General features: G+C 60.8%; 2 protein-coding genes across 16 annotated transcripts in view; both read right to left on the reverse strand.

The window, feature by feature from the left end:
* Positions 1-4921: 4921 nt before the first annotated feature.
* NSMF (NMDA receptor synaptonuclear signaling and neuronal migration factor) lies at positions 4922-13317 on the reverse strand. 9 transcript variants are annotated; one of them, XM_077851592.1, is made up of 15 exons: positions 13106-13317; positions 12634-12695; positions 11471-11977; positions 10353-10428; positions 9209-9301; positions 8437-8513; positions 7932-8025; positions 7336-7456; positions 7026-7109; positions 6913-6946; positions 6765-6835; positions 6594-6673; positions 6388-6490; positions 6089-6164; positions 4922-6007 (listed from the first exon to the last, which is right to left on the reverse strand). In XM_077851592.1, exons 1-15 carry the CDS (start codon positions 13174-13176, stop codon positions 5910-5912), a joined length of 1647 nt encoding a protein of 548 aa, XP_077707718.1. In that variant the 5' UTR covers positions 13177-13317; the 3' UTR covers positions 4922-5909. The 9 variants fall into 9 exon arrangements, with proteins under 9 accessions (XP_077707718.1, XP_077707720.1, XP_077707719.1 ...); XM_077851594.1 differs by having other exon boundaries at positions 9209-9277; positions 13106-13316; XM_077851593.1 differs by having other exon boundaries at positions 8461-8513; positions 13106-13315.
* A 708-nt stretch (positions 13318-14025) lies between these two features.
* The window catches only part of PNPLA7 (patatin like domain 7, lysophospholipase), a 65516-nt gene continuing 54863 nt past the window's right edge, over positions 14026-24678 (reverse strand). For 6 of the 7 annotated variants that reach the window (XM_077851604.1, XM_077851607.1, XM_077851606.1 and 3 more), the window contains 10 exons: positions 19909-20065; positions 17893-18009; positions 17660-17729; positions 16801-16917; positions 16196-16344; positions 15647-15799; positions 15419-15529; positions 14916-15000; positions 14615-14718; positions 14026-14445 (listed from right to left, as the gene is read on the reverse strand). In XM_077851604.1, coding sequence (XP_077707730.1) covers positions 14356-14445; positions 14615-14718; positions 14916-15000; positions 15419-15529; positions 15647-15799; positions 16196-16344; positions 16801-16917; positions 17660-17729; positions 17893-18009; positions 19909-20065 — 1153 coding nt within the window. In that variant the 3' untranslated portion in view covers positions 14026-14355. Of the gene's footprint in view, positions 14446-14614; positions 14719-14915; positions 15001-15418; positions 15530-15646; positions 15800-16195; positions 16431-16800; positions 16918-17659; positions 17730-17892; positions 18010-19908; positions 20066-24678 lie in introns of those variants that run through there. The other variant, XR_013354042.1, reaches the window with a different exon arrangement.

Genomic DNA, 24678 nt, shown 5'->3' on the forward strand with positions numbered 1-24678 from the left:
CCTCTACTGGAAGCTCTTGCCCAGCTGCTAGTCTCCGAGATGCCTGGTTCACAACGTGTGTTTAGAGCCACGGTGCCTCTGTTTCGCATGCGCTGCATGGTTTCGGCCAAGGTCACGGCCACCATGCAGGGATGGCCCGACTATGGCCCCACTGCCGAGAGCACCCTCCTTCCCGCATGACCTCTCATGCCCCCTTCTCACGCACCTGGCCACGTGTGCGGCCTCCTTCTGGATCCTGCTGTGTCCGCCTGCCCCATGTCTGTCTGAGCTGGGCCGGCGTGTACCTCTGGCTGCCGTGCCCTGGAAGCCCTGGGAGCACAGCAAAGCCCCTATCCAGCTTCGTGTCTCCTGAAAGTTGCTTAGTTCTCCTCGCTCCTATGTGCTTCCAGGTAAAGTTTGCCGGCCTCTCTAGCTACAAAACCTCCTTCTGAAATTTCTGCGACCATTTTAGGGAGAATTGACAGCCTCACAAGTGTCAGCCTTCGGGTCTGCGAACACAGTCCTGTTTATTTAGGATTTAGGTCTTTTAAATATGTTCTTTGGCCAGAATTTCTAGTTTTCAGAACCACGATCCTGCACATGTGTGTTTTTGAATTCAGCTTATTTGAGCACAACGGCCAAGTGAACCCATTTCTCTGTCTCACACATTCTGCGTATGGGAGGTCACAGGCTGTAGCTCTGTCTGCCTGATAAGCAGGCTCCGCCCCACGGACCCGCCCCATCTACCTCCGATCATCCCCTGCTGGACACAAGTTGCCCCCATCCTGCCCTGAGTAATGCTGCGATGACGGAGGCACAGATCTGCTCAAACTAGCATGTTGGTCTCCTTTGGGTGAGTGTCTGGTGGTTCAAGGCTGAGTCCTGGGGTGGCTCCAGTTTCATCCTCCTGAGGACCACCCCCCCCATATCCCCACAGAGGCCCCCAGTTTGCATCCCTGCCCACAGGCCAGGAGGCCCTTGCCCTTGCCCTGTGTCCTCACTAACACCTGCTGTGTCTCATGTTGTTGGTTTGAGCCACTGTCACAGGTGTGAAGTAACATCTCATTGTGGTTGGATTTGCAGCTGGGTATGACCATCTTCCACGTGTCTATTGGCCATTGGGAGGTCTTCCTTGGAAACGTGTCTGTGGGGTCCTCTGCCCATCTTTTAATCAGCTTGTTCTTTGTTTTTTTTTTGTTTTTGTTTTTGTTTTTTACTGCTGAGCCGTGTGAATTTTGGGCACCAGCCCCCAGCAGACACGATTGGCAATGATCTTTCCTCATCTGCAAGCTGCCTGTCTGCTCCGTGGACGGGATCCTCTGTTAGCGGATTTTTGGTTTCATGTGGTTGCACTTGTTTATTTCTTGTGCTGGTGACTATCATCACTAAGACCAACACCAAGGAGCTTCTTCTGGTCATTCCATGGTCTCAGGTCTGACTTTCAAGTCTTGGTCTTATATTTTATAGTGTGTATTTTGTTAGTTTGTACCCAAGTATTTCATTTTTGTGGGAGCTATTACACATCCTATTATTATTTTTAAAAACCTTACTTGTTTATTCATGAGACACACAGAGAGGCAGAGACACAGAGGGAGAAGCAGGCTCTCCGCGGGGAACCTGATGCGGGACTCGATCCCAGGACCCCAGGACTACACCCTGAGCCGAAGGCAGACGCTCAGCCACTGAGCTCCCCAGGCACCTACATCGTATTATTTTAAATTCCATATTCAACTAACTGTCCATGAGGAGCAAGTAAGAATGCAGCTGGTCCTCGGGTGCTGGCCTGCAGCCCAGTGCTCACTCATTAGTTCCCGGGATTTGGAACCTCCGCCATCGATAGGGAGGAGCAGCCTCACCACTTCCTTTCCCATGGGCCTGCATTGTATTTCCCTTTCTTGGCTTATTGGCACGTTGAGCAGGTGCAGGGTCAGCACCTGTGCTTTGTCCCCGACCTTGAGGGAAGAGCGTTCGGCCACTTGGCGTGGAGCTCTGCAGTGCTTGTAGGCAGACACCCTCCTTTGAGTTGAGGAAGCTCCCTTCTCCTTTGCTGGAGACGTTTTCTTCATCGATGAAAGTTCTGTTTCCTGGTGCTTTCACCTCGTCCATTAACGCGCCCGTGTGGTTTTTCCTTCCTTAGACTCTCGATACAGGGTGTTCATGGTTTTTTCTTGATACAAAACCAGCCTTAAAGTCTCAGAAGACTCTCTCTGATGGTGTTACATTCTCTTCTTTATATTTTTCTGGATTTCATTTGTTGACACAGTCCTCCTTATTTGTGGAGTTTCTATTTACAATTTTGTCTACTAACCAAGACTTTTTTATGATCCCCAAACCAATACTTGCAGGATCACTTAGGGACGTGGAGGGCAGGAAAGCCCTTGAGCACCGGGATAGCAGCAGACATAGCTCAGTGGAGGGTGAGCAAGGCCACATCCACCTTCTCGTGTCCGCCCACACTGGAGGCAGCATCCTCTTCACGGCCCTGTCGTGTTTGCACGTCTGTGCGTCGTCTTGGCAGTTTCTGTCTGGGACCCTGGCTATGGTGCCAGGTGCTGCAGCCTCTCCCTGCTGGCCGGTCCCTAGGGCTCCCACTCGGATACCATCCTGGGAAATGGGGTCTGGCCTGCCCCTGCGGCCTGGGTGGTCCTCCCACCATGGCACCCCCTTCCCTTCACCACATCTCCCGTTTGGCTTTGCTGGGCCCGCCTCCGGGAGCAGCCGGTCTGTGGTGCAGGGCCTAAGCGCAGGGCTCAGGTCACCAACATCCTTGCAGGTGGCCTCTGCACCTCCTCCGTACTCAGCCTGCATGGCTGCCGTTCCTGGGCCCGCAGACATGCTGGCCCTGCTCCCTTAGTGTGTGCAGGCTTTGTCAGTGGAGCTGTTGGCACGTGTCCCTTCCAAAAGCGGGGGGGCAGGTGGTGGTGCCAAGTGCGAGCTTCAATGTCATGATGAGGGGGCACCAGAGAGTTCCAGGGGAGGCAGAGGTGCCCCGTGCTGCTGGCAGGGGTGCTTGAGGGGCCTGCACAGAGGCCAGGCTGGAGATGGCAATGGGGAGGTGTAGCGGGCATGTCCTGGCCGTGGTCCCCCTCCACCCCGTGGGTAGCCGTGCTTGCATCCCTATATGGACAGCTCCTTTCCTCTACCTCCCAGGATAGGAATTGCGCCCCCCCTCAGGTCATCCCCCCTAGCACACCAGGTCCCAGTGTCCTACCATAGCGCCCATTTGCAGGGCCTGAAAGGGGCAGGCCGGGTGCCCACATGTCCTGAGCAAGGCCTCAAGGGTGGAGGCCAGCAGTGCCCATGCCATCTGGAGAGACGAGCACCATCCCCAGGCCAGGTCTTCGGGTCACTGTGAGGGTGCACAGGTCAGGGTGAGGGAGCAGGACTCCCTTCACTGCTGCTCACTCCCCTGTTCACTATGACAAAGCCTGAAGTCCTCCCCCTGATCAACGGCCCTTTGGAACCACTTGCTTCTGGGAAAGCCCAGTGTATGACCCAGCCTGGCCCCAACGAAGGCGCAAACCAGGGCAGCGGGCGTCTGCCTGTGGGGCAGGGGGGCATGGCAGGGGTTGCTGCTCGGGAGCCACACACGCACGCACCTCAGCTTTATTAGAGAAACAGCAAGAGTGAAGCGAGTGTGCAGGGGGCAGGGGAGGAGGTGAGGGGAGAACCTCAAACTCCCCGCTGAGCTTGGTGCCCCGTGCAGGGCTTGACCTGGATCATGACCTGGGCCCAGATCAAGGGCCAGAGGCCCAGATGCCCCACATCAGACTACCTTCCTTAAATGCTCTAATGACCCATGGGACCTTTCCCGCCCACTCACCAGAACTGGGCACCAAGTATCCTAATGTTTGTGCCAAACCAAAAGGCAAGAAAGGCCGTGTCCCCCCGCTGGCTCCCATGGGGTCCCTGATGGACCACATGCCTATCAGCCCCTGGATGCCCTTGGCCAGCTTCCCATGGGCTGCCCTACTCTCCTTATTAGCACAGGACGTAGGTGGGGGACCCTCCACCTCCACCCCTGCCTCTCACTGCTGCGGGGGGTGCAGCCGTGACCCCGGCCAGCCTCGGCCCCATCTGCCACCACCTTCCCCCGGTGTCTCCTCCGCACATTTGCCCGTGAGCCCTAGAGTCACCTGCTGGCCAACCTTTGCCCCTCTCTGCCTTCCCCAGGGACCCTAGGGGGCATACACCAAGGCAGAGGTGTCTCAGGGCCCATGAGAAGCCAGGGGACAGGAAGGGGCAGGGACCCAGGCTCCAGCGGGTCCCAGGTGAGGGCTGCACACAATGTGCAGGCCACTGGGTCATGAGGGGAGCACCAGCCTCACGGTTGTACAGGCACTGACACCCATGGACAGGAAGCCAGGCAGCACCGCACAGGCTGCAGGTGGGGGGAGCAGGGCGGCTGCATCAGGGCTCAGGGCCCAGGCACTGAAACCTTGCACATGACACAGCCCAGCACATGAGCACGGATAGCACCTGGTCCACGTGCCTATGGGTTCACTTGCTCCCGTCGCCACCTACACATCAGCTGCCCACTTGCTCGGCTCCCACACTCCTCCTGGCCCCCAGCACCTGCTGCTTCATCCTGGGGCCATGGGGGACCCGGCCGAGAGCACTGGGCACAGCCAGCAGAGCACGGCCAGCTGGTCCTAGGGTCACGCTGACCATACGTGAGGGGGTCTAAGGGGTGGGTGGACCCCTCTGCTTGGTGCTGGGGCGGCAGGGTGTAGGGGTATCTGCCCTCCCCTCTTGAAGGAGCTCACCCTCCCCACGGCTAGACCCTCTTGTGGAGCATGCCCCTCAGCAGGAGTGTCTGGGGCCCCCCAGCTCTGTGTCCAGTCAGAGGTGTGCAGGCAGCCACCCCAGGCCAGGAGGCCCCAAAGTTCCTGGCCCCCTGGAGACAGTGGACAGTGCTGAGAGAGGAGACTGAGGCGGCAGCCGCAGCGGAGGGTCAGGTTTAATGGTCACTCTAAGGGATATATCGTACATCATTCAGAGCCCAGCACACACCCCTGCCCCTCCTTCTGCTGAGGGAACAGCCAAGTGTCCTCAGACCCAGGCTCTGTGAAGGGGGGCCTGCCCCCGAGCCCCAGCTATATACAAGAGCTGGCCCAGAAAGGCCACAGGCCCGCAGTCCACTGGCTGCTCAGAGCTGCGGGGGTGCCCGCCCCCCGGGACCCAGCCCAGCCGCCCCGCGGAACCCTATGCACTGGGAGAGTGCTGCAGACCTGGGCAGGCGAGAGCTGAGCCACACTGCAGCATTGGGGTGGCGGCTGCTGGAGGTTGGGGAGCAGGCAGGACCCAGCTCAACCCAGAACCTCCTCCAGGGCAGCGCAGGCCTGCCCCCTCCACCACTGCCCAGGTGCCCCTGCTGGGCCGGTGCGGCTGAGGTCAGAGGAAGCAGGGGGTACAAGAGGGCACAAGCGCAAACCATCGGGGTCTCGGCCAGGGCTGGAGCCAGGCCGGAGAGCCGGGCAGCACTGCCCCACAGACGGGCCGCCCTGGTGCTGGTGATCAAATACGGCAGGGCTGGGGGGTGGCTGGGGGCAGAGAGGGTCCTGAACACATGTCGGACTGGGTTGTCTACACCATAACTGGTAACAGAGCACTGAACTATTCAACTAGTAATGCTGCTTCCCTTCGAATTGTTTTGGGGGTGTGAAAATTGCACTTATTTCTATGAACCCACATTGAGGAGCTGCCCGGTACAGGGCTGAGGCCCCATCAGCGTCTGGCTGCCGGGCAACCCCTGGCTGCGTGGGCCGAGGCTCTGACCTCTGTGGCCCGTGGTGCAGTGAGGGCCAGACCCCCTGGCAGGGAACCTGAGGGACATCTGAGGGTGCCCTGAATAGGCCGTGAACACTGGGACCCACGCGGCCCAGCCCCAGCCACTAGTCCAAGGGAGCAGCCGGGTGCAGGCCTGGCCCTCAGAGCACGTCCTCGAAATCCAGCAGCTTCGAGTGCTGGCGGCTCTTCCACAGGCGGTACAGCCGGAAATCAAAGTAGGTCTCGATCATCTGCTTCCCTGGGCAGAAGAAGAAAGGCCAGGACTCAGGCCTTGGCTCCCGGATGCGACCTGAGGCTGCCAACCAGCCTGGAAACTCACCTTGGGCCGACAGCTCCAATGGGGACTCGAAGGTGACCCTGTATGGGGTCATGAGGCTCCTGAGATTCTGGAAGAGCTGGAAGGGCAGGGCAGGGCCATGAGTTCAGGATGGGGGAGGGAGAGGGTGGGGGACAGTGTTGGGGCAGCAGGACCCCCCACGGGGATCAAGCACAAGGGACCCTGGGGGCTAAAAAAAGAAAGGAGGGTAGAATGACCAATGAGAGGTTAGGGGGGTTGGATTGTCCGCAAGCCCAGGGCAGGGTCTGGGGCGGGGGGGTGGGGTGGGGGCATCCCTGTACCTTCTCCCCGTTGGGATTCCCCAGAATATAGCAGCCCATGATGTGGATGATGTTTGGCTCTGGGTTCACTTTGCTCATCAAGCGGCTCAACCGCTTCCAGAAGCTGTGAGGGGAGGCGTGGGTCACAGGTGGCCTCTGCCCAGGCCCCCAGGGCAAGGATGGGGGGCCAGGACGCAGGGGCTGGGGTGGCCCCCCTGCCCACTCACTGGATCATGTCCTCTTCTTTCTCCACTTTGGCAAACGTGGCCACCTTGTTCTTGAGCAGGTACAGGTGTCCGGGCCCACCCTGGAGGAGACGGCGGTTGGCCCCTGGGGCGCACACGGAGAGTGCCCGATCACTGCCCCCACCCCGCCCCCACCCACAGCCCGAGCCCCACCTGGCAGAAGATCAGCATCTTCCAGATCTTGGCCCCCTTGTGGTAGACATTCAGCTTCTTCTCTATTTCCTCTAGGGAGGGGGCAGTGTGAGCTCTGTTCCCCAGGGACCCTCCCTCCCACACACTGGGGGGCTTGGAGGCCACATACCCAGGATGTCCTCAAAAGTCGCATGCTCGTGGTCCTGAAACAGATACAGGCCACATGGGGGTCAGGGCCCTGCGGGCAGCAGCCCACCCAGCCCCAGGGGCAGAGGTACTCACATAGAGGATGGGGATGATGGATGGGTCGTCCCTGCGGATGATGGTCGGGATGTATTCAGCTTTGGGTACCTTGGAGGAGATGAGCTGGAGACAGCGTGGGGAGCTGCTCAGGGCCCAGCTGCCTGGGAGCCCCGGGTCGTGGGAGGGCCCCAAGGTTGCCCCCCATCCCCCTCGAGGCTGCTGGGAGGCCTTGTGGCTGTATCACATGCAGGTAGAGCCAATTGGGCTCCTGGAAGAAAAAGGAACTCCCCGCCCCCACCAGCCCAGGACCGGCTGGAATAGGAACAGGGCAAAGACGGCCCGACCTCACCATGACCTTGGGGGGCACAAAGCCCTCGGTGTCACAGGCCACAGCCTCCAGGCCCTTCTCAGTCTCCCAGTCCAGATCCTCAAAGGCCTCCCCCAGGGTGCAGTGCGAGCTCTGCAGATCACTACCTGGGGGGCAGGATGGGTCACCAGGACTGCAGAGCAGCACAGTACCCCCAGCTGCAGCCCGCAGACACGGGGTGGACAGAGCCCACACTGAAGGCTCCTGGAGGGTCCTTCAGGCCAGCCAGCACCCAGGGCAGGTGAGAGACCAACACAGGCCACCAGTAGCCTGGCAACACTGCCACTGGATGCTGTGGCATTGGGGACCCTGGGGAGGCCAGTGAAGCTGGGTGAGTGGGTGCCCTGGATGGAGTGGGCAGTGCAGCCCTGGCCGCTCGGCGCCCTGGAGCTGGTGTAGCACACAGCCCTGCCCTTAGTTACCCTGCCCACGAGGTCGGTGGTACCAGCGCCCCCACCTCAGGGGGGGGTAAACTGAGGCTCAGAGAGCGGAAGCGCACAAGCCTAGCTGCCGGGGCAGGAGGTCGGCCCTGTGCAGCGCAGGAGCTGGGGGCCTAGGGGACCTCCCTGCGCCGGCACCTACTGTCTCGGGAGTCGTGAGAAGTGTCGGCTTTCATGGGGGTGGGATCGCTCCAGGACCGGCTGAAGCTCCGCTCCCGCCGCTCAGCGAACGCTGCAGTGAGAGCAAAGCGGGGTCAGCAGCGGGGTCAGCAGGGTCATCAGGCGGGCCGACCTGGGCCACCCCACCACCCCCTGGGGACCTGGAAGGTCAGAGGATGCCCCCTGATGGCCCAGGGAGGGCGAGCAGGGTTAGCGGTGCCCCCGAACTTGCCAGCGCTGAAAATGGGCGGCCAAGGGGGGGTGGTCAGAGGCCAAGGGCGGGGCCAGAGGCGGGACCGTGCGGAGGGGCTGGGGGTGGGGCCTGGAGCCAGAGGCGGAGCCTAAGAGCCAGGTTCCAAGGAGGGGATGGAGCTGGGCGGGTGCTGGAGCGGGGAGGAGGGTGCTGGCGGGGGTTAGGACTGCGGGGGTCTTTCAGGAGCAGCGAGCAGCCCGCGAAGCCCTGCTGGAGAGCAGCGCCGCCCACCTGCCCACCTGCCCGGGGTCTTACTCTGGGCCTTCACCCTCCGGCTGCCGACCATGCGCAGGTGTTTGCGGAAGTTCCTGGGGAAGAAACACGGGGGCTGCTGAGGATCGCCAGGGTGGGGGGCGGTGGTCAGCCCCCCCATGCCCTCTGCTTGTCACTACTGCCCATGGCCAGGCCTGATGTCGCCCGAGGTCCTGCCTGCACCCCTTAGGGATGGAAATCCTTGCACCTGTGCCTTCCTGCCCACTGCCCCCTTGGAAGCCCTGACCCACCGATGCCTTCCCAGCCCCGCACCTCCACTGTCCACCCCCGAAGCCCACGACCCCTCTCCCAGTGCTCAGGGCAGACCAGCTGCCTGTACCAACCCCAGGCAGGTGTGCAGCCTAGAGACTCCCTCCCTGCCGGTGTCCCTGGGCCACCTCAGAGACGGGTCTTTGCCCCCAGACTTGTGCCCAGCCAGGGTCCAGTGTCCAAGATGGACAAGGTTTCTGGTCACATCTTTGAGGTGGGGCTTGCTGCTGACCCCACAGCTCTGGGGTTCAAAGGCCAGAGAGAGACATGGGTGGGCTAGCCGGCTGTCAACGGACCCCCCAAAACAGGCCCGGCGGCCCAGGTCACACGACCTCTCCTGCCTGCTGCGTCCCCAGAGCAGGGCCAGGCCAGTGGTCGCCACCGCCCTTCCCCCATCAGGTCTGCCAGAGCCCAGTGGGTCCAGGCCAGACCAGCACAGACAAGAGACGGACCCTGGTGGCGAGTGGCTGGCAGGCCCTACCTCTGGATTACAGACGCGGAATCATTCTCCCGTTTCCGGCGCTTCCTCTCCGCGTAGCCCCTGAACACCCTGGGAAACCACCACGAGTCAGCACTGCCCTTGGCCGCAGGTAGGAGGGACGGAGACGTGGGGACAGAGACATGAGCGCAGGGCCTGGAGGGGCATCCAGGGCGCCGGGCCAGGCAGAAGGGTCCTGGCCTGTCTCACCCTGTCTCCACCCGGCACCTGGCAGGCCCTGCCATGGCCTTGGTGCTTGCTGGGGCACAACACGCCCTTGTCCCTGGCCTGCCCAAACCTACTGGGGGCTGGGAGGGTTCCCCCAGGGACGGCTGTCCCCCACGGTGCTCTCAGGCTCAGGTCCCACAGGGTACTTACGAGATGCTGGAGGTGCGGCGGGAGGGGCAGCATGAGAGAGAAGACACAGTGAGCCACGACCCCTGCAGCCCCCAAGATTCCCGGTTACTGCCTTCCCTGTCATTGACTCTGAGGGTCCCTCACTCGCACACCAAGTATGGGCAGCGCACTAGCTATGCTGTGGGAAGCCCACAAAAGGGCAGTGGACGCGGAGGTCACTGGCCTGTGCCACCAGGTGCTGTGACGTGGTCGGGCTGCCCCCAGCCAGCCTGAGAGCTGTGGTGGGCCCCCCTGGGTAGCACAAGGGGAGGGAGCCTGGCAGCCAGGGGTGCCTTTCTAGAAAACCCAGCTATGTGTCACGGAGACGGCGCCAAAGGCCCCAAGCGGGGGAGGGGGCTCCTGCTGTGTGGCCCCTTGGGGTGCGTACAGGACACAGGTCATTGGCTGTCTGGGGAGCTGAGCTGAGGCAGCGGCCTAGAACAATCACTGCCACTGGTGCCTGCAGCGGCTGCAGTCCTAGGCTAAGTCCCCTGAGGACCGTGAGGGCCGGGGAAGACCATGAGGGCTCTCCAGTGCCAGGAGAGCAGAGGACAGGCCCATGGCAGGGGGGCATGGAGAGGCAGCTGGGGGGCTCGGGGAGCAGAGCGGCCAGCCCTGCCTTCCTCGGCACTGGGGTCACATCTGGCAGGTGGGCCTGGGGTCATGAGGGTATGGCAGTAGTTCCTGAGCAGCGAGCTCCAAGAGGAGGCCCCTGGTCCAGGCTGTGGCTGTGTATCAGGTCATGACTCACGCTTGCATAGTTGTGGTTGCTGTATGGAAGCTGAAGAGGTTTTCCTTGGGGAACCAGGTACGGATGGGGACGTCATCTGCAAGATAAAACAAGTGGTGAGGATGGCTAGGAATTCCCACAGCCTGTACTCCCACCTGCTCTGCCAAAACCCATGGACGAAGGGCACCAGGTTCCTAACCCTCTCCCAGGTGGGCGGACACTGGCAGGGGCTATCAGGCAATGAGCCTGCTCAGCTGTTGAAGCCAAGACAGCTCAGCAGCTTCGTGACGATGGTCTTTGCTGAGCTCTCTCCGGGGCTGCCTACGGCTGAGGAGCGCTGCTCTGGAAGCACAGCCTGTGTCCAAGGTGCCCAGGGCCAAGATTTACTCTGCTTCCCTTTGGTGAGGCAGGGAGGGGGAGGGGGGACAAGGGCTGCAGCCTCCGGAGGCTCTGGGGCCTGCTCTGCTGCCTGCACCCTCCATGCCCTGGGACCATTCCAAGAGGGCTGGGGTAGAGGCCTCCCTTCTCAGGACCTCTATGGGCCCTACCGGGTGGAGGAGGGCGTGCTGTTCCTTCTCAGCCTCACCCCTGCCCCAGCCTCCTGCTGTGTCCATCAGAGGAGCATGAAGTCTGAGGTGAGCAGCGCATACCCCAGGCCATGCTGATGCCCAGGCTGTGCTGACATGAAGCCCAGAAGGCAACCTGGGATGATGTGGGGACTCAGCTGTTGGCAGCCTGCTCCTCAGGAAGTGACCTAGGGCCAGCAGGCAGGGGGGCTGCTCGCTGTCCCACAGAGCTCTCCTCTAGACACAGTTAGCCTCCAGGGTGCACCAGCCTCCCAACAGCTCAGCCATCCTGGAGGGTGCCCGATGGCAGGCCAGGCTCAGATGGCCATGTGCTTCCTGAGGGGAGTGGGACCCAGGGCAGGTACGAGTCCTCAGACCTCCCCAGAGGCAGTCTGATCTAACTAAACCATGTCTTGTGCCTGCTCAATCCTCAAGATTCCCCTGGTCCCCCTCCTGCAGGAAGCACTCCTGGATTGACTTAATGCTGCATAGCACCCTGTACACCACGACCTGGACAGTGGTTGTCGCCAGCAAAACCCAGCACCCACCCCTCGCCCCTTGGCCTGCCCTCACCAGACACACGATCGACACTGTACATCCTCTCCAGCTTCTTGCGGCGGTTGGTGGCCTCAGGCAGAGGTGGCTGGTCCAGCCCAAAGGTCCGAGGGGAGGGGCTTGGACCAGGGGCCAGCTGGGCGCATCCAGGACACTCCTTAGAGCCCTGGCGGCTGCCTGCCCAGCTCTGGCAGGACCTGCTGACGTCCTCTCGGCTCCCCCCCGGGCTGGCACGCAGGGGCTGGCTGTGGTGGTGGGGGTGCCGCTCCCGCTGCCTCCGCCCCTTCACCACAGCCAGCTCAATGGCCTCGGCCTCCGGGCTGGGCAGAAGGGCCGGCTCCCCAGAGATGGTGTACACACGGGGCTGGGGGCCCTCACTGGCCGGCTGCCCACCAACAGCCTCCTCTGAGAGGCTGCCCTCGTAGCGGCCGTTGGAGACGAGGGAGAGGCGGCGCTTGTTCTGGGGGGCAGGCTGCATCTCGGGGGACCCGTCGTGGCCAGAGTAGGCATCCGCCAGCAGGTGGTCTGGGGGAGAGGCAGCAGGTGAGCTGCAGTCCTCTGGCCCTGCCCTCCCACCCTCCTGGTGCCGCGAGGGCAGAGAACACCCAGCGAGTGCCTGGCCCAGCAGTGGAGGGAGCTGCCCTCCAGCCCCAGTGCCCGAATCCCACGCCCCAGCCATCCTCAGAAAAGGTGTTTGCGAGCTGCGCACTTCTCTCAGAGACTCCCACCCTCCTCCTACCTGGGCCCCAGGCCCTGGGTGTGTGTGGGTGGAGGTGACAAGCTGTACTACCTGTGGGTGACAGGGGTGGACAGGAATAAACAGGCCACCTCCCAGCCTACCACTGCACCCGTGTGCCCAGTGCCAACTTCTCCCCTCCCCCCCACCAGCTGGCCCCCAGAGACAGCGGTGCCAGCCCTGGGGGTGCCAGGAGGCCTGTTGCCATGCCAACGGCCCAGGCTGGGTGGGTGCCATGGTGATGAGTGACTCGGAGCTCCTCCTGGGGCTCTGGGCCAGGGAGGGCAGGGGGCGTGAGGAAGCCAGCCCAGCAGGGCAGCAGCCGAACTCACAGCCCAAGGGTTGGGACTGGCGCTTGGCCCGGGGCCCGGACAGCATCCCTAGGTCGTAGGGGTGGGGCGGGGCTGCAGACCCACCCCTCTGGCACCTCTTCGAGAGCCCCTACCTGCACCATTCCGATTCTCAGGGTGACTCTGGGACAGGTACTCGCCAAATGCTCGGGCTGCTCTGAAGGGTGGACAGCGGGGTGCGCCGTCAGTACACCCAGGCCCCTCTGGACTCCCCCGACACCGGAGCCTGAGGCCCCCACCCCCACCCCCACTCCCACCCCCACTCAGGCTCCGGGCACCAGCGAGCGGGGGTTCGGGGTCACCCCAGGCAGGCCGTGCGGTCCCACCCCCAGAGACCGCAGGGCTGGCAGGTGGCAGTTCCAGAGGCCCTGGGGTCCCAGAGCAGCGTGGCCGGGGCCAGGCCGGCCTTCTGTCCAGACCCCGTCACTCCGTGGGGGGGGGCGTCGTGCGGTCTGGGAGGGGAGCGGCGCCGAGGGGGGTAGGAGCGGGGGAGGGGGACGCGGCGCGAACCCCGCCGCGGGGGAGGGCGCGGGCGCTGAGCCCCGGCGGCCGGCCCGCCGCACTCACCGCACTTTGGCCGCCACCGAGGACATGGCCTCGCTCCTGAGCGCCCTCCTCCGGGAGGCGGCGGCGCCCATGGTCGCGGCGGCGGCGCATCCCCCGGCCTCAGAGCGCGCCCCGCGCCCGCCGCCTCCGCCGGGGGAGCCGCACCGCGCCGGGGCTCCGGCCCGGGACCCGCATGGCCGCGCGGGGCCGTCCGCGAGTCCCGCCGCACGGGGAGAGCGCGGCTGGGGCTGGGGGCGGCGGCTCCGCCCACCACGACGTCACGGGAGGGCGGGGCTGGGAGGCGACCCGCCCACCACGACGTCATGCCTGGGGGCGGCCGCGGGTGACGTCGGGGCCCGATGGGTCGTCCGAAGGGAACTGGGGCGGTGGCTCCGCCCCCCGGGGAGGTCGCGACGGGGGTGGTGGGAACCAGAGAAACTGAGGCTGAGGCTCACTTGGCTTCAAGGTCCTGGGCCGTCGGGCCAGGGGTCTCCCTGCCCCCCAGAGACTTGCGGGGGCTGCGGACCCCAAGGGTAGGGCCAGAGCTGTCCCTTCTTTTGTACAAAGCACTCCGTGGCGCTATTTAACGACCTGAGCGGGCATGGGCGGCACACAGCCTAGGAGAGCAGCCCGTGTTCCGCGGGAAAGGTGCCCGAGACATCAGGCGGGGACGCCTTTCAGCTCGGGGCGCCTCAGCCCCAGGCCGCACCCAGGGTGTCCTGCCTGTCTGGCCAGTGGTTGCTGGAGGGTCCAAGCCCCAGCAGAGGGGTGCCTGGGGTCCCCACATGGTGACTTCGGAGGACAGCAGGCGAGGCCACACTCATGAATGTGCCCCCGCCCGCCGGTGGAGCAGTGATGGGGGCCAGGGCTGCTCCCTGGCTCCACTGGGACCCGTCGTGCTGCATTCTGCCCCAGGGGCCTTGACGACGGACGCGTCCACACACCATCAGATCTACCTTTATTGACACACAAAGTGGATGCACCAGGGGCTCCAACATCTCAGAGGCCTTGGGAGCCCCGAAGAGGCGGGCACAGCACTGGGGACTGCTGTGTGTGCAGAGGGTGCCAGGACCCGGCGCCCCACCACAAGCTGCCGGCGCACGCAGGCCAGAGCCACCCAAAGCAGCCTGATATGCCGGGCTCAGTGGTGCATGGGGCCCTGGACCCCTGCCGGGTCTTCCTGGCAGCTCCTCCCAGGAGCGGTAGGAGCCAGGGTCTCTGAAGGAGGCCTGCGGCACACATTGCTGTGGGGTGCATCCAAGTGGAGACTTCTAGGTCAGAGTGTTAGGGGAAGCAGGAGTCCCAGGACAGTTCTGCAAAGCTAGACCAGGGCGCCGATGCCGAAACGAGGGCTCGTCCTCCTGGAGGCAGACCACACAATATAAATGGGGAGTGAGCTTGGAGGGCTGAACCTGGGCCAGGTTTGTCTGGCTCTGCACCGCCGTAGGGCAGCAGGGACGGGGCAGATGCCTGCCTGGAGCCCTGAACGCTGACTCAGCCTAGGGGCAAAGGTGGGGCTGGGCAGCTCACCGAGTCTGAGCCCAGGTGGGCTGGGGCACTCTGGAAGTCAGCATAGGCGTCCTTGGGGCCATCTGGCAGCTCTTCCTCATACTCCGTCTGGTAGTCAGACTCATCTGGGCAGAGGAGAGGGCCATGTTGATCGACTCCTGAGGGCAGGGGCCATGCCATGGTGCCCCAGGTGTCCCCTGCAGCTTAGGAGGTCCAGGGAGGTTGGCGGCTTAGGGCAGCTTGTCGGGCGTGTCAAGGCTTAGGAGACGTGGCTACCACCACCCTCAGCTATGCAGGTGTGTGTCCTGAGTGTCCAACTCACCATCCACTGTGGCTACCTTGGCGGGCTCAATGCGTGACACAATCTCAGCAAGGTCAGTGAAGGAGGCATTGGGGCAGGTGAGGACCTGGGGGGCCGAGATGGAGGAGACATGTGGCCTGGTCCCCCAGACCACAGCCCTTGGCTGCCTGGCCAGGCCCACAGCCCCCTCTCTGCAAGCCTCTATGATCCCAGCCTGCTGAGGTTCCCAGACCCCTAGAGTTGGGGCAGGGGCATGGAAGATGAGCAGAGGCCTGAGCAGACCCCTATCCTCTTCCACCACAAGCAGCATAGAGCCAAAGGGGGGCAAAAAGAAGGGATTCTGGGAGAGGCTAAGAGGTATCCCCGACAGGGCCACCCCCGCCCTTAGCGCCAGAGGCCTGAGCGGCTGAGAGGGTGTGCTGAAGTACCACAGGCCGCCCTGCATGTCTCAGGCCCATCGAGGCAGGCAGAGGACTAGTCCCAGAAGGTGAGAAGGGAAGCAGGGGCGCAAATTGGGCACTCACGTCACACGCTGTCATCTTGCTTGTCCCCTGTCGGTCCTGTAGCATCTTTTCTAGCACACCGCTTCGACCCCAGATATCAAACACTGTCCGCCCATGCTGGTACCCCACTTCCTGCACACACACCAGCAACCCCGGGACCAAGCGTCAGGAGCCCCCACTTCTGAGCCCAGGAGTGAGGGCAGGCAGGCTCTAGACCCCACAGACCCTCCACAGCCCAGCTGCACTCACACAAATCTCGTTGAATTTGCCGAAGTCCAGAGTCCTGTAGCTGTCGATGGGGGGACGCAGGTACTCACAGTACTCGCTGTTCTTCACCATCTCCAGCTGCCGGACGCAGCACACATAGGCCAGGCGTGTCTGGATCTCTGCCATGTTCAACACCTGCTGCCATCACAGCATCTGAGCGTGGCTCTGCAGTCCCCACATGGCCCCGGGAACCCCGTAGGGGCACAGCTGCCTGTGTCTCGTGCCCTGGCCCTCTCCCTCCCCTCTCCCACAGGGAGGCACATCTCTGCTAGGCCTGGGAGGAGGGTAGGCGCCCAGCCAGGGTTCCTGGAGATGTATCCTGGTGGTAGTTGGCCTGTCCCCTTTCTGCAGAGCTGGTCCAGGCAGGATCCCTGGCAAGGACAGTGAGCAAATGACTGCAGCCCCGTTGGCCTTGGAGGCCAGAATGCACTACAACCCTCCTCCGCCCATGGGAGGTGTGTGGGCAGCACCACGCTGTCCACCTTGGGGACACCTGGCAGCCTGGGCATTGGGCACAGCTATGCCCCCGACCTTGACTTTTGTGGCCAAGGGGTTCCAACGCTTCCACAGCAGCCACCACCCAGACAGTGCATCGCCATAGTTGGTGAGGTCCGTCTCATCCTGGCTGCCCACGTCGATGGCAATCACCACCTTTGCCCCCATAGATCTGGCCACATCCGCTGGTGGAAGACAGTCCTGGTCACCCCCCAGGGCAGGCATGCAGAGCCCCAGGGGAGCAGGGCCTGGAGCAGGGACGGGGTACAGCCTGCAAGGGCCAGAGGGTCTTGTCTCTAGTGTCACTCCTGGGCCCGAAGAGGGGCAGCCTCAGAACCGTCCAACAGGTGACAGGTGTGCCCAATGGAGGGGCCTCACCCACAACAAACCTGGCACTTTCTGACTGTTAATTCCGGCTGTGGGCACAGATGGGACCTAATTGCTCTCAGCTCCTCTACTTGGCCCTTGTCCTGGGCGCTGCTAAGCTGACAAACAGCCATATGCTGGGAGCACACAGTGCCCAAGCATGTGTACAAGGGCATGTCTGTGCCTACACGTGTTCTCTGGGTCCCCTGAGCCCTGTAATTCCCCCAGAACACTCTGAGGACAATGTGTGCTACCACCCCCACTGGCGGTGGTACCTGGCAGGTTGTTGATGTACCCGCCATCCATCAGCAGGTGTCCATCCTTGGGGTCGCAGAGGGGAGGCATGTAGCCTGACAGGGACATGCTGGCACGCACGTACCTCCACAGGGAGCCTGTGAGGGAGTTGGGGGATGGGGGAGGTCACTGGAGCCTGCCAAGGGGCAGGAGGGGGGCCCTCGCTGCCCACAGTGGGTCCCTGCCCTCTACCCCTAGAGCCCTGCAAATGTGGGGTCCTGAAGTCTGCTGGACGGCACCTGTCCTGAACAGACAGACGTACCTTCTGTTCTTCCTCCTCTACAGGGAGGCTCTGTCCCTGGAGGGAACACAGGGCTGGCCACAGCCTTCTGTGAGCACCCCTGTCCCACTCACCTCCAAAGAGACACATGCACTCGGCTCCCAGACCACTCTGGCCTGGAAGGGGCCCTTGGCTGCCAGCCATGCCCTGGCCTCCTGGGGCCCAGCCCGCGTCTCCCAGAACCTGCTGATCTGAAGGCATAGACAGGTGCCCCGAGTGTGCCCTTTGCCTCACTCCTCTCTGCTCTCAGCCCACACAGCTATCTCCACCTGTGTCCAGTTTGGGCTTCTGGGTGTTTCCAGACTCTTGGTGATGTCCCTGCCCATTTCTTTCATGCTCATAGCAAGTTCCTCTCTGTGTTCAGGTCTCCATGAGCTTCTTGCCTCCTTGGGTCACCCTGGTGTGTCCTCTGGTTCATGGAGCCACCAGGCTCTCTGCCTGCCTGCCCCCCAGTGCTGGGGCTTCAATACCCCTCCACTGAGCCACTCTGCCCCGAGTAGGGGCTGTGCCCCATGCACGCCTGGGCCTGCATGAAGGGAACCCAAGGACGAGGCACTCACCATCCGTGTGGACCCGCATGGCCGAGGCTGTGATGTCCGTGGTGATGGTGAAGTAGGGGATCCACAGGTCCTGCAAGGGGAGGGCAGGACTCAGAAGGGCCCTCCCTCGGCCTTGGAGGCCCAGTGGCTTGAGGGGATAGGGAGGATGCTGAGTGTCCAGACACAAGTCAGGCTCAGGCTGGCTGTGGGCTCCAGCTGGGGCTCCCCAGGATGGTCCCTGCTTGGGGCAGCACCTCGATCTGCCGGTCTTTGAAGACGTTACAGATGCTGCTGTTAAAGCCGGCTCCCGAGAACATGGAAGTGATGGGGTAGGTCAAGTCCAGCACTGTCTTCACCATGGATGTCATGTCCTGAGTGGGCAGGGCACACATGAGAACCCTGCAGAGGATGAGGGGCACCCCCCCACCTGCTGGCACAGGCCCTGGATGATCCCATGGGGCCCAGAAAGGGAGCAGGGACACAGCATCCTGAGGGATCTCTGAGGGGAGTGAATGCCTGGAGGTCTTGTGAAGATGCTCACTGACACCTGGCTCTCACTGCCTGTTCAGGTGGGGGTCTGGGGGGTGTTCAGGACAAAGCTCAGTCCAGGGCAACACTGGTGGGTGAGTGACCAGCTGCCCCGCCCCAGCTCACATCCCACCACGGCTCTCATCGGGGTCTGGGAAGCAGTGGCCCTTTCTGCCAAAGCCCCCAGTCTTCTCTCTCTGTGGGACTGAGGCCCACCCTTACTCAGTGAAGATGGGGCCACTGAGACCTGCAAGGAGCAGGACAGGTAACGGGCAGGCCGTGCTGGCCTGGCCCCCAGAACGCCTGGGTTCAAGGCTGCCTGACTTCTTAAGGGGCAGGGATGGAGAGGAAGGTCCTCTGCCTCTGTGCAAACAAAAGCTGAGACAGAAGAGCCCAGAACACAGGCCATACACAGGGAGGGCCCCCAGCCGAGGGTGAGCTGCCCCCCAACATGCTCACGCTGAGAGGAACAGGACAAGCAGAGGAACACCTGTGCAGCGACTCAGGGTCCTCTGCAGTTAGCAAGGCACTCCTCAAGGAGCCCCTGTCTAGTGCCACAGAGCCTGCAGAGGCCACCTGGTGGCTCTTGGCATGGCAAGAGACCAGAGGCTCCTGTAGACAGGTAGGGAGAGAGGGACAGCCTGCCTGCCTTGTAGAGTGGCCTTCTGCAGGGTCCCTTGGCCCAAGGCACACCGAGGACAATGGGGGCAATCAGGCCCAAAGCCCCTGGCCATGCCCACACCTGCAGCGGATGCAGCTGACGCTGAGGCTGAAGCACATGGCCCCCACCCCCTGTTCTCTGACACCACCCTTCGTGACGAGCTGCGTTAGCCCCTGGAGCCCTCATGGAGTGGCCACTGAGGGGTGTCTCTGAAGTGTCTGCGGGGCCACGTGGGTGGGGCACAGAACCTGCTCTGACAGCTTCTGCTACAGAACAGGACCAACTTCCTTTCTAGAAGGAAAACTCGAATACTTTTGGCCCTGCTGAGTTTTAGCCAGGGTTTTGTCCTGCTCCATGAGAACAAGGGAGCCACAGATGCAGACCACACCACAGGGTGGCAGTGAGCTCCCCCCATGCTCCACCTCACCATGCTCCACTCCACCCATGGAGCTGCCCCAGTGGGCAGCTTCCCTTTCTCCCAGCCATCCTCGCTGCCCCCCACCTTCTCTGTCCCTGGGGCCCTTGCATGGGGGTCTTTGCACCCCGGGAGAGGCCACTGCTGCTGCAGAGCTGGCTGGTGCTTAGCAAAGGCAGGAGCTCGCCGCTGGGGAGTCTTCGCAAATAGCGGTCCCGAGCCCACACCTGGACTTGCTTTATCAAATTCTCACCCCCTGCCGCAATCAGCCAGGGTCAGGCCAGCTGGGAACAGCCCTACACCCCAACCCATGGGAAGCTGCTCACCCTGCCCTCCTCCCTTCCTGCAGAAACCCCAATAAGGGGTCTGGCCTAGGCCTTCCCCTGGCTCTTGTCTGCCCCTCGCAGGCATGGGTGCTCCCCTGTGGGATGCAGGACTACAGGTGCCATTAACCTTTCCTTCTGATGGCGCCAACCTCTCCACGTTGTCCTTAGTGACCTTTATAAAATTAAGACCAGGCACCACCCAGAGCCGACCCCCAACACTGATATCTTTACTTCATTGGGCTCCTCACCCCCGACCACCCCACAAACCCGAAGCCAGGGCCCTGCAGAACTGCGACCAGGGGCCTGGCGCTTGGCCCTGTGGACAGCAGAGGCCCCTTACCTCAGCCCACTCCTTGGCCCGGATCCGGATCTGGCTGTAGTTCCGCTCCTCGGAGTACAGGGCACCCATGAAGGCCCCAATAGATGTCCCTCCGACCATGTCCACAGGGATGCCACACTCTGCCAGGGCCCGGATGATACCAACCTGGGCACAGCCTCTACGCCAACCAGGAGCACAGAGCAGGAGTGAGCACTGTAGCCAGGCACACAATCCTGCATGTGCTGGCAAAAGGCGCCCGAGACAGTGGTCCCAAGCCGCCCCCTCCTCCTCAGTGCCCACCTCTTGCATTAGTCGGGGTGTGTGTGTGGGGGGTTGTGGATGCCACCGGGGTGCCTCTCAGTGCCTCAGCAGCAGCAAAGCTCAACAGGCTATGTGCAGACTCAACAGGGTGGCCAACATACCATGGCCCACCAGGAGGGCTCCTGATCAGTGCCCTCGAGGCAGCAGCCCCGGGGCTGACGGAGGGCACCCAGAGCAGCCCCCACAGGGACCGGGGAGCCAGGGTCAGATCGAAGCCATCACCTGAGCCTTCTCATAGATGGTGCCCGTCAGGAGCAGCCGGAGGACAACAGGCCACGTGGCCACGGCCAGGAGGACAGAGAGGTGGGCCCAGAGGGAGCCAGGGGCCCACGACCCGGCACAGAGCAGCTGGGCCCAGAAAGTGCCAGGGTCTGCGTGCCCGATGGGTGGACGAGTCAGCGAAGCACCTCATACACTGTGAGGGATGCTGCTTGGTTTAGAGAGGAAAAGGAATCCTGATGAAGTCACCATGGGGGCGGATGGAGCCCCTTATGCTGAGTGAAAGAAGCCATACACAGAAGGACGAGGGCTCTCCTCACGCTGGGATTTGGAGGGGTCAAACCCACAGACAGAGTGGAGAATGGGGCGGTCGGGGCACAGGTTCAGTGCAGGGAGATGGAAAGTTCTAGTGATGAACACTGTGAATGCACCTGACACCACCCAATTTCACATTTTAAAATATTTAAAACACTAGATTTACAGCATGCATATTTTAACACTATTCAAAGAAAATACTGAATATTGCCACAAAAAAATTGAATACTTATGTATAAGCCTAAAACAAAATTCCAGAAATTAAAGACAAGACTGACCCCTGGGGATAAAACTGAAAAGTCTAGGATGGGGCCAAGTGGCAACTTGCGAAGCAGAGATATGGCATCTGGTACAAGGAATGTGCTCAGCAGGGGAGTAGCAGCCCAGGCACACCCAGGGCACCCCTTGAACAGATGCAGGGCAGAAGCTGCTGGCTGAGGGTCAGGGTGCTCTGGGTGGCCAGGAAGACTGCTCCATGGGACGGCTGTCCGTCCATGTGGAGAGAATGTGTAGGATCAGCGGAGGAGCCCAGAAAGGGTAGTGGGCAGGAGCAGAGCCTGGAGAGATGCTGGTCTGCAGGCACCAACCTCGACCTCAAGCCTCACATTGAAGGAGCAGGACCAAGTCTAAGCACAAACCAGAATAAGACTGTTCCCATATTCCCGGAAACCCAAGATGCAAGATACCTGAGAGCAGCCTGAGAACAGAAGGCAACCTGCCTCCCCAGGGGCAGGGGGCTGGCCTCCCCGTCCTCTGAGGGCAGGGCCTACTCCCCAGGACTTGGGGGGAAAAACAACGGTTTACATCAAACAACTCAACTTACAGAAATAACACAGTGAAGGGCGGACATTAAGGAACCAGAAGACACAGAGCAGAGAGGATGGACTCAGAGGGCAGGGGTGTCGGGCGTGCAGAGGGGCTACTCTGCAGATACTCCAGTTAAAACATGATGGGTAGGTGTGAACCTCACACGTAAGTAGGAAAATGCAGACAGAATGGACACATTCCTAGAACAACGTGACTAGCCAAACCTGACACAAGAAAATCTGAATCGTACTATAACCATCAACATAACTGAGCCTTTCATTTTTAAATCTTCACAAAAAAAACTGTATGTCCAGATGGTTTTACTAGTGAATGCTACTGAACATTTAAGGAAGAGTAACACAAACCTTACATAAAACCCTTCAGAAAATAGGGGGAAATAAAACAGAACTCTGAAGCCAGCACACAAACCTACATGCATTTCAAGCAAGGACAGACAAGCACACTCAGGTTCAAAGGGAGTCTGGCAATACAGGAACAGGACAACACATCGTGGGCAAGTCGGTCTGTCCCCAGAACACGAGGTCAGTTCTCCTGTAAAACCCAATGTTAGTTCAGCACCTCAACAGATGTACAGATGCTCCCCCAGCAAGCTGAGAACAGAGGGCACGGCCTCCGCCTGCAAACAGCTGCAGCCAACGCCACAGTCAGAGACAGAAGCCAACGCTTTCCCTTCCATGGGTAGCGAGGCAAGAAAAAGAACAAAAGACATAAGCATATTTTGGAAAGAAAGAGAAAAACTGCCTTAATTCCCAAAAGATATGACTTTTATATAGGAAATGGGAAAAAAATCTTTTATAGAAAAGCCACTAGAATAAGTGAATTTAGCAAGGCTATAGGATACGGTATCAATGTACAAATATAAGTTGTGTTTCTATGTACTGGCAACAACGCTTTGAAACTGAAATTTAAAAGATGCCATTTACTACAGGAAAAAATAAATCCCATAAGATACTTAGCTGATGCTAAAAATTTATATGGGAATGCAAAGCACCTAGAGGAGCCAAAAATAATTTTGAAAAAGGCAAAAAACACACGGAAGGATCTGCAGTGCCTGAAGTCAAGATTCACCACGACGCGGTGGAGACGGGTGGTGGTGGTGTCAGGAAGGATGGACGTGTCACACCGGAGCCACGCAGTGACACACGGCCTCGGGGCAGGGCAAGCCTTCAGCCAGAGCTGCTGGCACCACCACAGGAAACATGAGGTGGGTCAGGGCTGAAGGGACATGCTGCTTCCCAGAGCTGCCGGGAAGGCTGACACGTTGGTGACCCTGGCATAGGCCAGGGCACTCAGGACACCAGATGCAATGACCATTCAAATGGAAAATCACACTTCATCAGAATTAAAAACTATTTATCCAAAAAATACCACGGAGAAAATGAAAAGTCAAAGATGGAGAGGGAAAATTAGCAATAAGTATATCTGGCAAAAGGCTCATATCCAGACTGCATAAACCACTCCTCTGAACCTGAGACGAGAGACACACCAGCCGTTAAACATGAGGGAACGTCAGTGCGGCTGAGCAGCTACTGCCCAGCCAAGCACATGACATCGTCAGCCCCAGAGAGACGCCCTCTGACACGGTACGCAGGTGCAGGCTGCATGGAGCCCCATGGCAGGGACACCTACTTCCCCTTGAAAACCCAGCTGCCTGTGGAGTGGACGGGGCAGCAAGCCAAGTGGAAAGGGCCAGCAAGCAAGGCACCTGCTCGCCTGTTCTGAGTTCCCAGCCTCGCACTCAGAGGGAAGACCAGGGAGAAAGCACTCAGACGTCAGAAATATTTTAGAAGATCCATCTGAGAACAATCACCAGAAAAGCAGAACAAAAAGACAGATGGAAAACGAGGGAGAGATAGGGAGCGCCTGGGCGCCTGTCACGGGAGCCCTGGGCACAGAGGGCCAGCCCACGTGGGGTGCACCACAGAATATCCCCAGGCCTGAAGTCCATGACTCCTAAATCTGGAAGGGCCACTGGAGCCCGCCCGGCGAAGCAGATGGATGGCCTGCCCCAAGGCAGTGGCCAAGACCCTGCAGGAATAGCCTCCGGAGGGAAGGCAGGCCTCAGGAATGACACAGTGCCAGAGGCTCCAAACACCACAGCAGGACCCCTAGACATTCTCAGGGGATATGACTTCCATCTTGGCTTCCCCCCCAAACTGATGCCAAGGGCATTTCCTGCCACGCAGGGTTTTTAAGAACTTTTGCTTCCTAAACATCCCTTAAGGAATACGCCCCAGATCAGGAATGTGTCAGGAAAGAGGGAGATGAGGGGTCCAGGAAATGGAGCTGAACATGGGACGTACAACTCGAGGTCCCAGGTAACAGTGAAGGGAAGCTCCAGATGGCATCCCAGCATCCCTGAGGTGGCGGGAGTTGGGGGGGGCGGCGGTCCCACACAGGGAAGTAGAGGCTGCCTGGATGGCTGTGTGCACATGGACGCTCCAGTGCTGGAGGGTGTCTGGGTGCCAACTGGTGACACCCCAGAAACAGCAAATGGCAGTCACAAGGAAGGACACATGGGACACATAGCAACAAACTGACTTAGCGCTGGGGGAGGAAGAGACCCAGTGATAACCAGCTGGGACTGTGAGTGGCGAGCAGGGAGATGGACAGATAGTGGGCAGGCAGATGATGGACAGACAGATATACTAGGGCTCAATCATCTAAAACTGAAAGAGCCAAACAAACAGAACAGAAATGCTGCTTGGAAATGCAGGTGAGCAGTGAGGCCTGGGCTTGGTGTTGGAGGCGGAGGATGGTGGCAGAGGATAGCCTTGGGCGGGGGGGGGGGGGGGGGGGGGGGGGGCACGTGGCTTTTAAACTAAGCATCATCTTGACAAAAACTAAATTTTCATTAAACACGCTGCTGAGCCTACAAACCAGGGTCAGGTCTGGGCCAGCTCAGTGTCCCAGTCCCCAGGAAGTGGCCTGGTCTCCCCTTCAGTCTGGCAACATTGGGCAAGTCACCAGGTCTTCCAGGCTTGCTGGCTGCTTTCAGGTACTAGAATATTTGGGATCACTGGGTGCTCAAGCAGTGTTCATGCCGCGCCACCCAGGCCAGGGCTGTGCGCACCTCGCTCTCCTGCCATAAGGGACTCAGGCCAGACG

The sequence above is a fragment of the Canis aureus genome, chromosome 16 (genome assembly GCF_053574225.1).
Source record: "Canis aureus isolate CA01 chromosome 16, VMU_Caureus_v.1.0, whole genome shotgun sequence".
NCBI classification, from domain to species: domain Eukaryota; kingdom Metazoa; phylum Chordata; class Mammalia; order Carnivora; family Canidae; genus Canis; species Canis aureus.

Excerpts from the sequence above, each read along its gene's own strand:
- NSMF (XM_077851592.1), bottom strand. The coding sequence starts at position 13,176 with ATGGGCGCCGCCGCCTCCCGGAGGAGGGCGCTCAGGAGCGAGGCCATG. Across the intron at positions 8,026-8,436 it reads GACCCCGGGCAGGTGGGCAG|CGTTCGCTGAGCGGCGGGAG; the intron begins GTGGGCGGCGCT and ends CTCTCACTGCAG. Across the intron at positions 7,457-7,931 it reads CACGACTCCCGAGACAGTAG|TGATCTGCAGAGCTCGCACT; the intron begins GTGCCGGCGCAG and ends CCCCCCAGGTAG.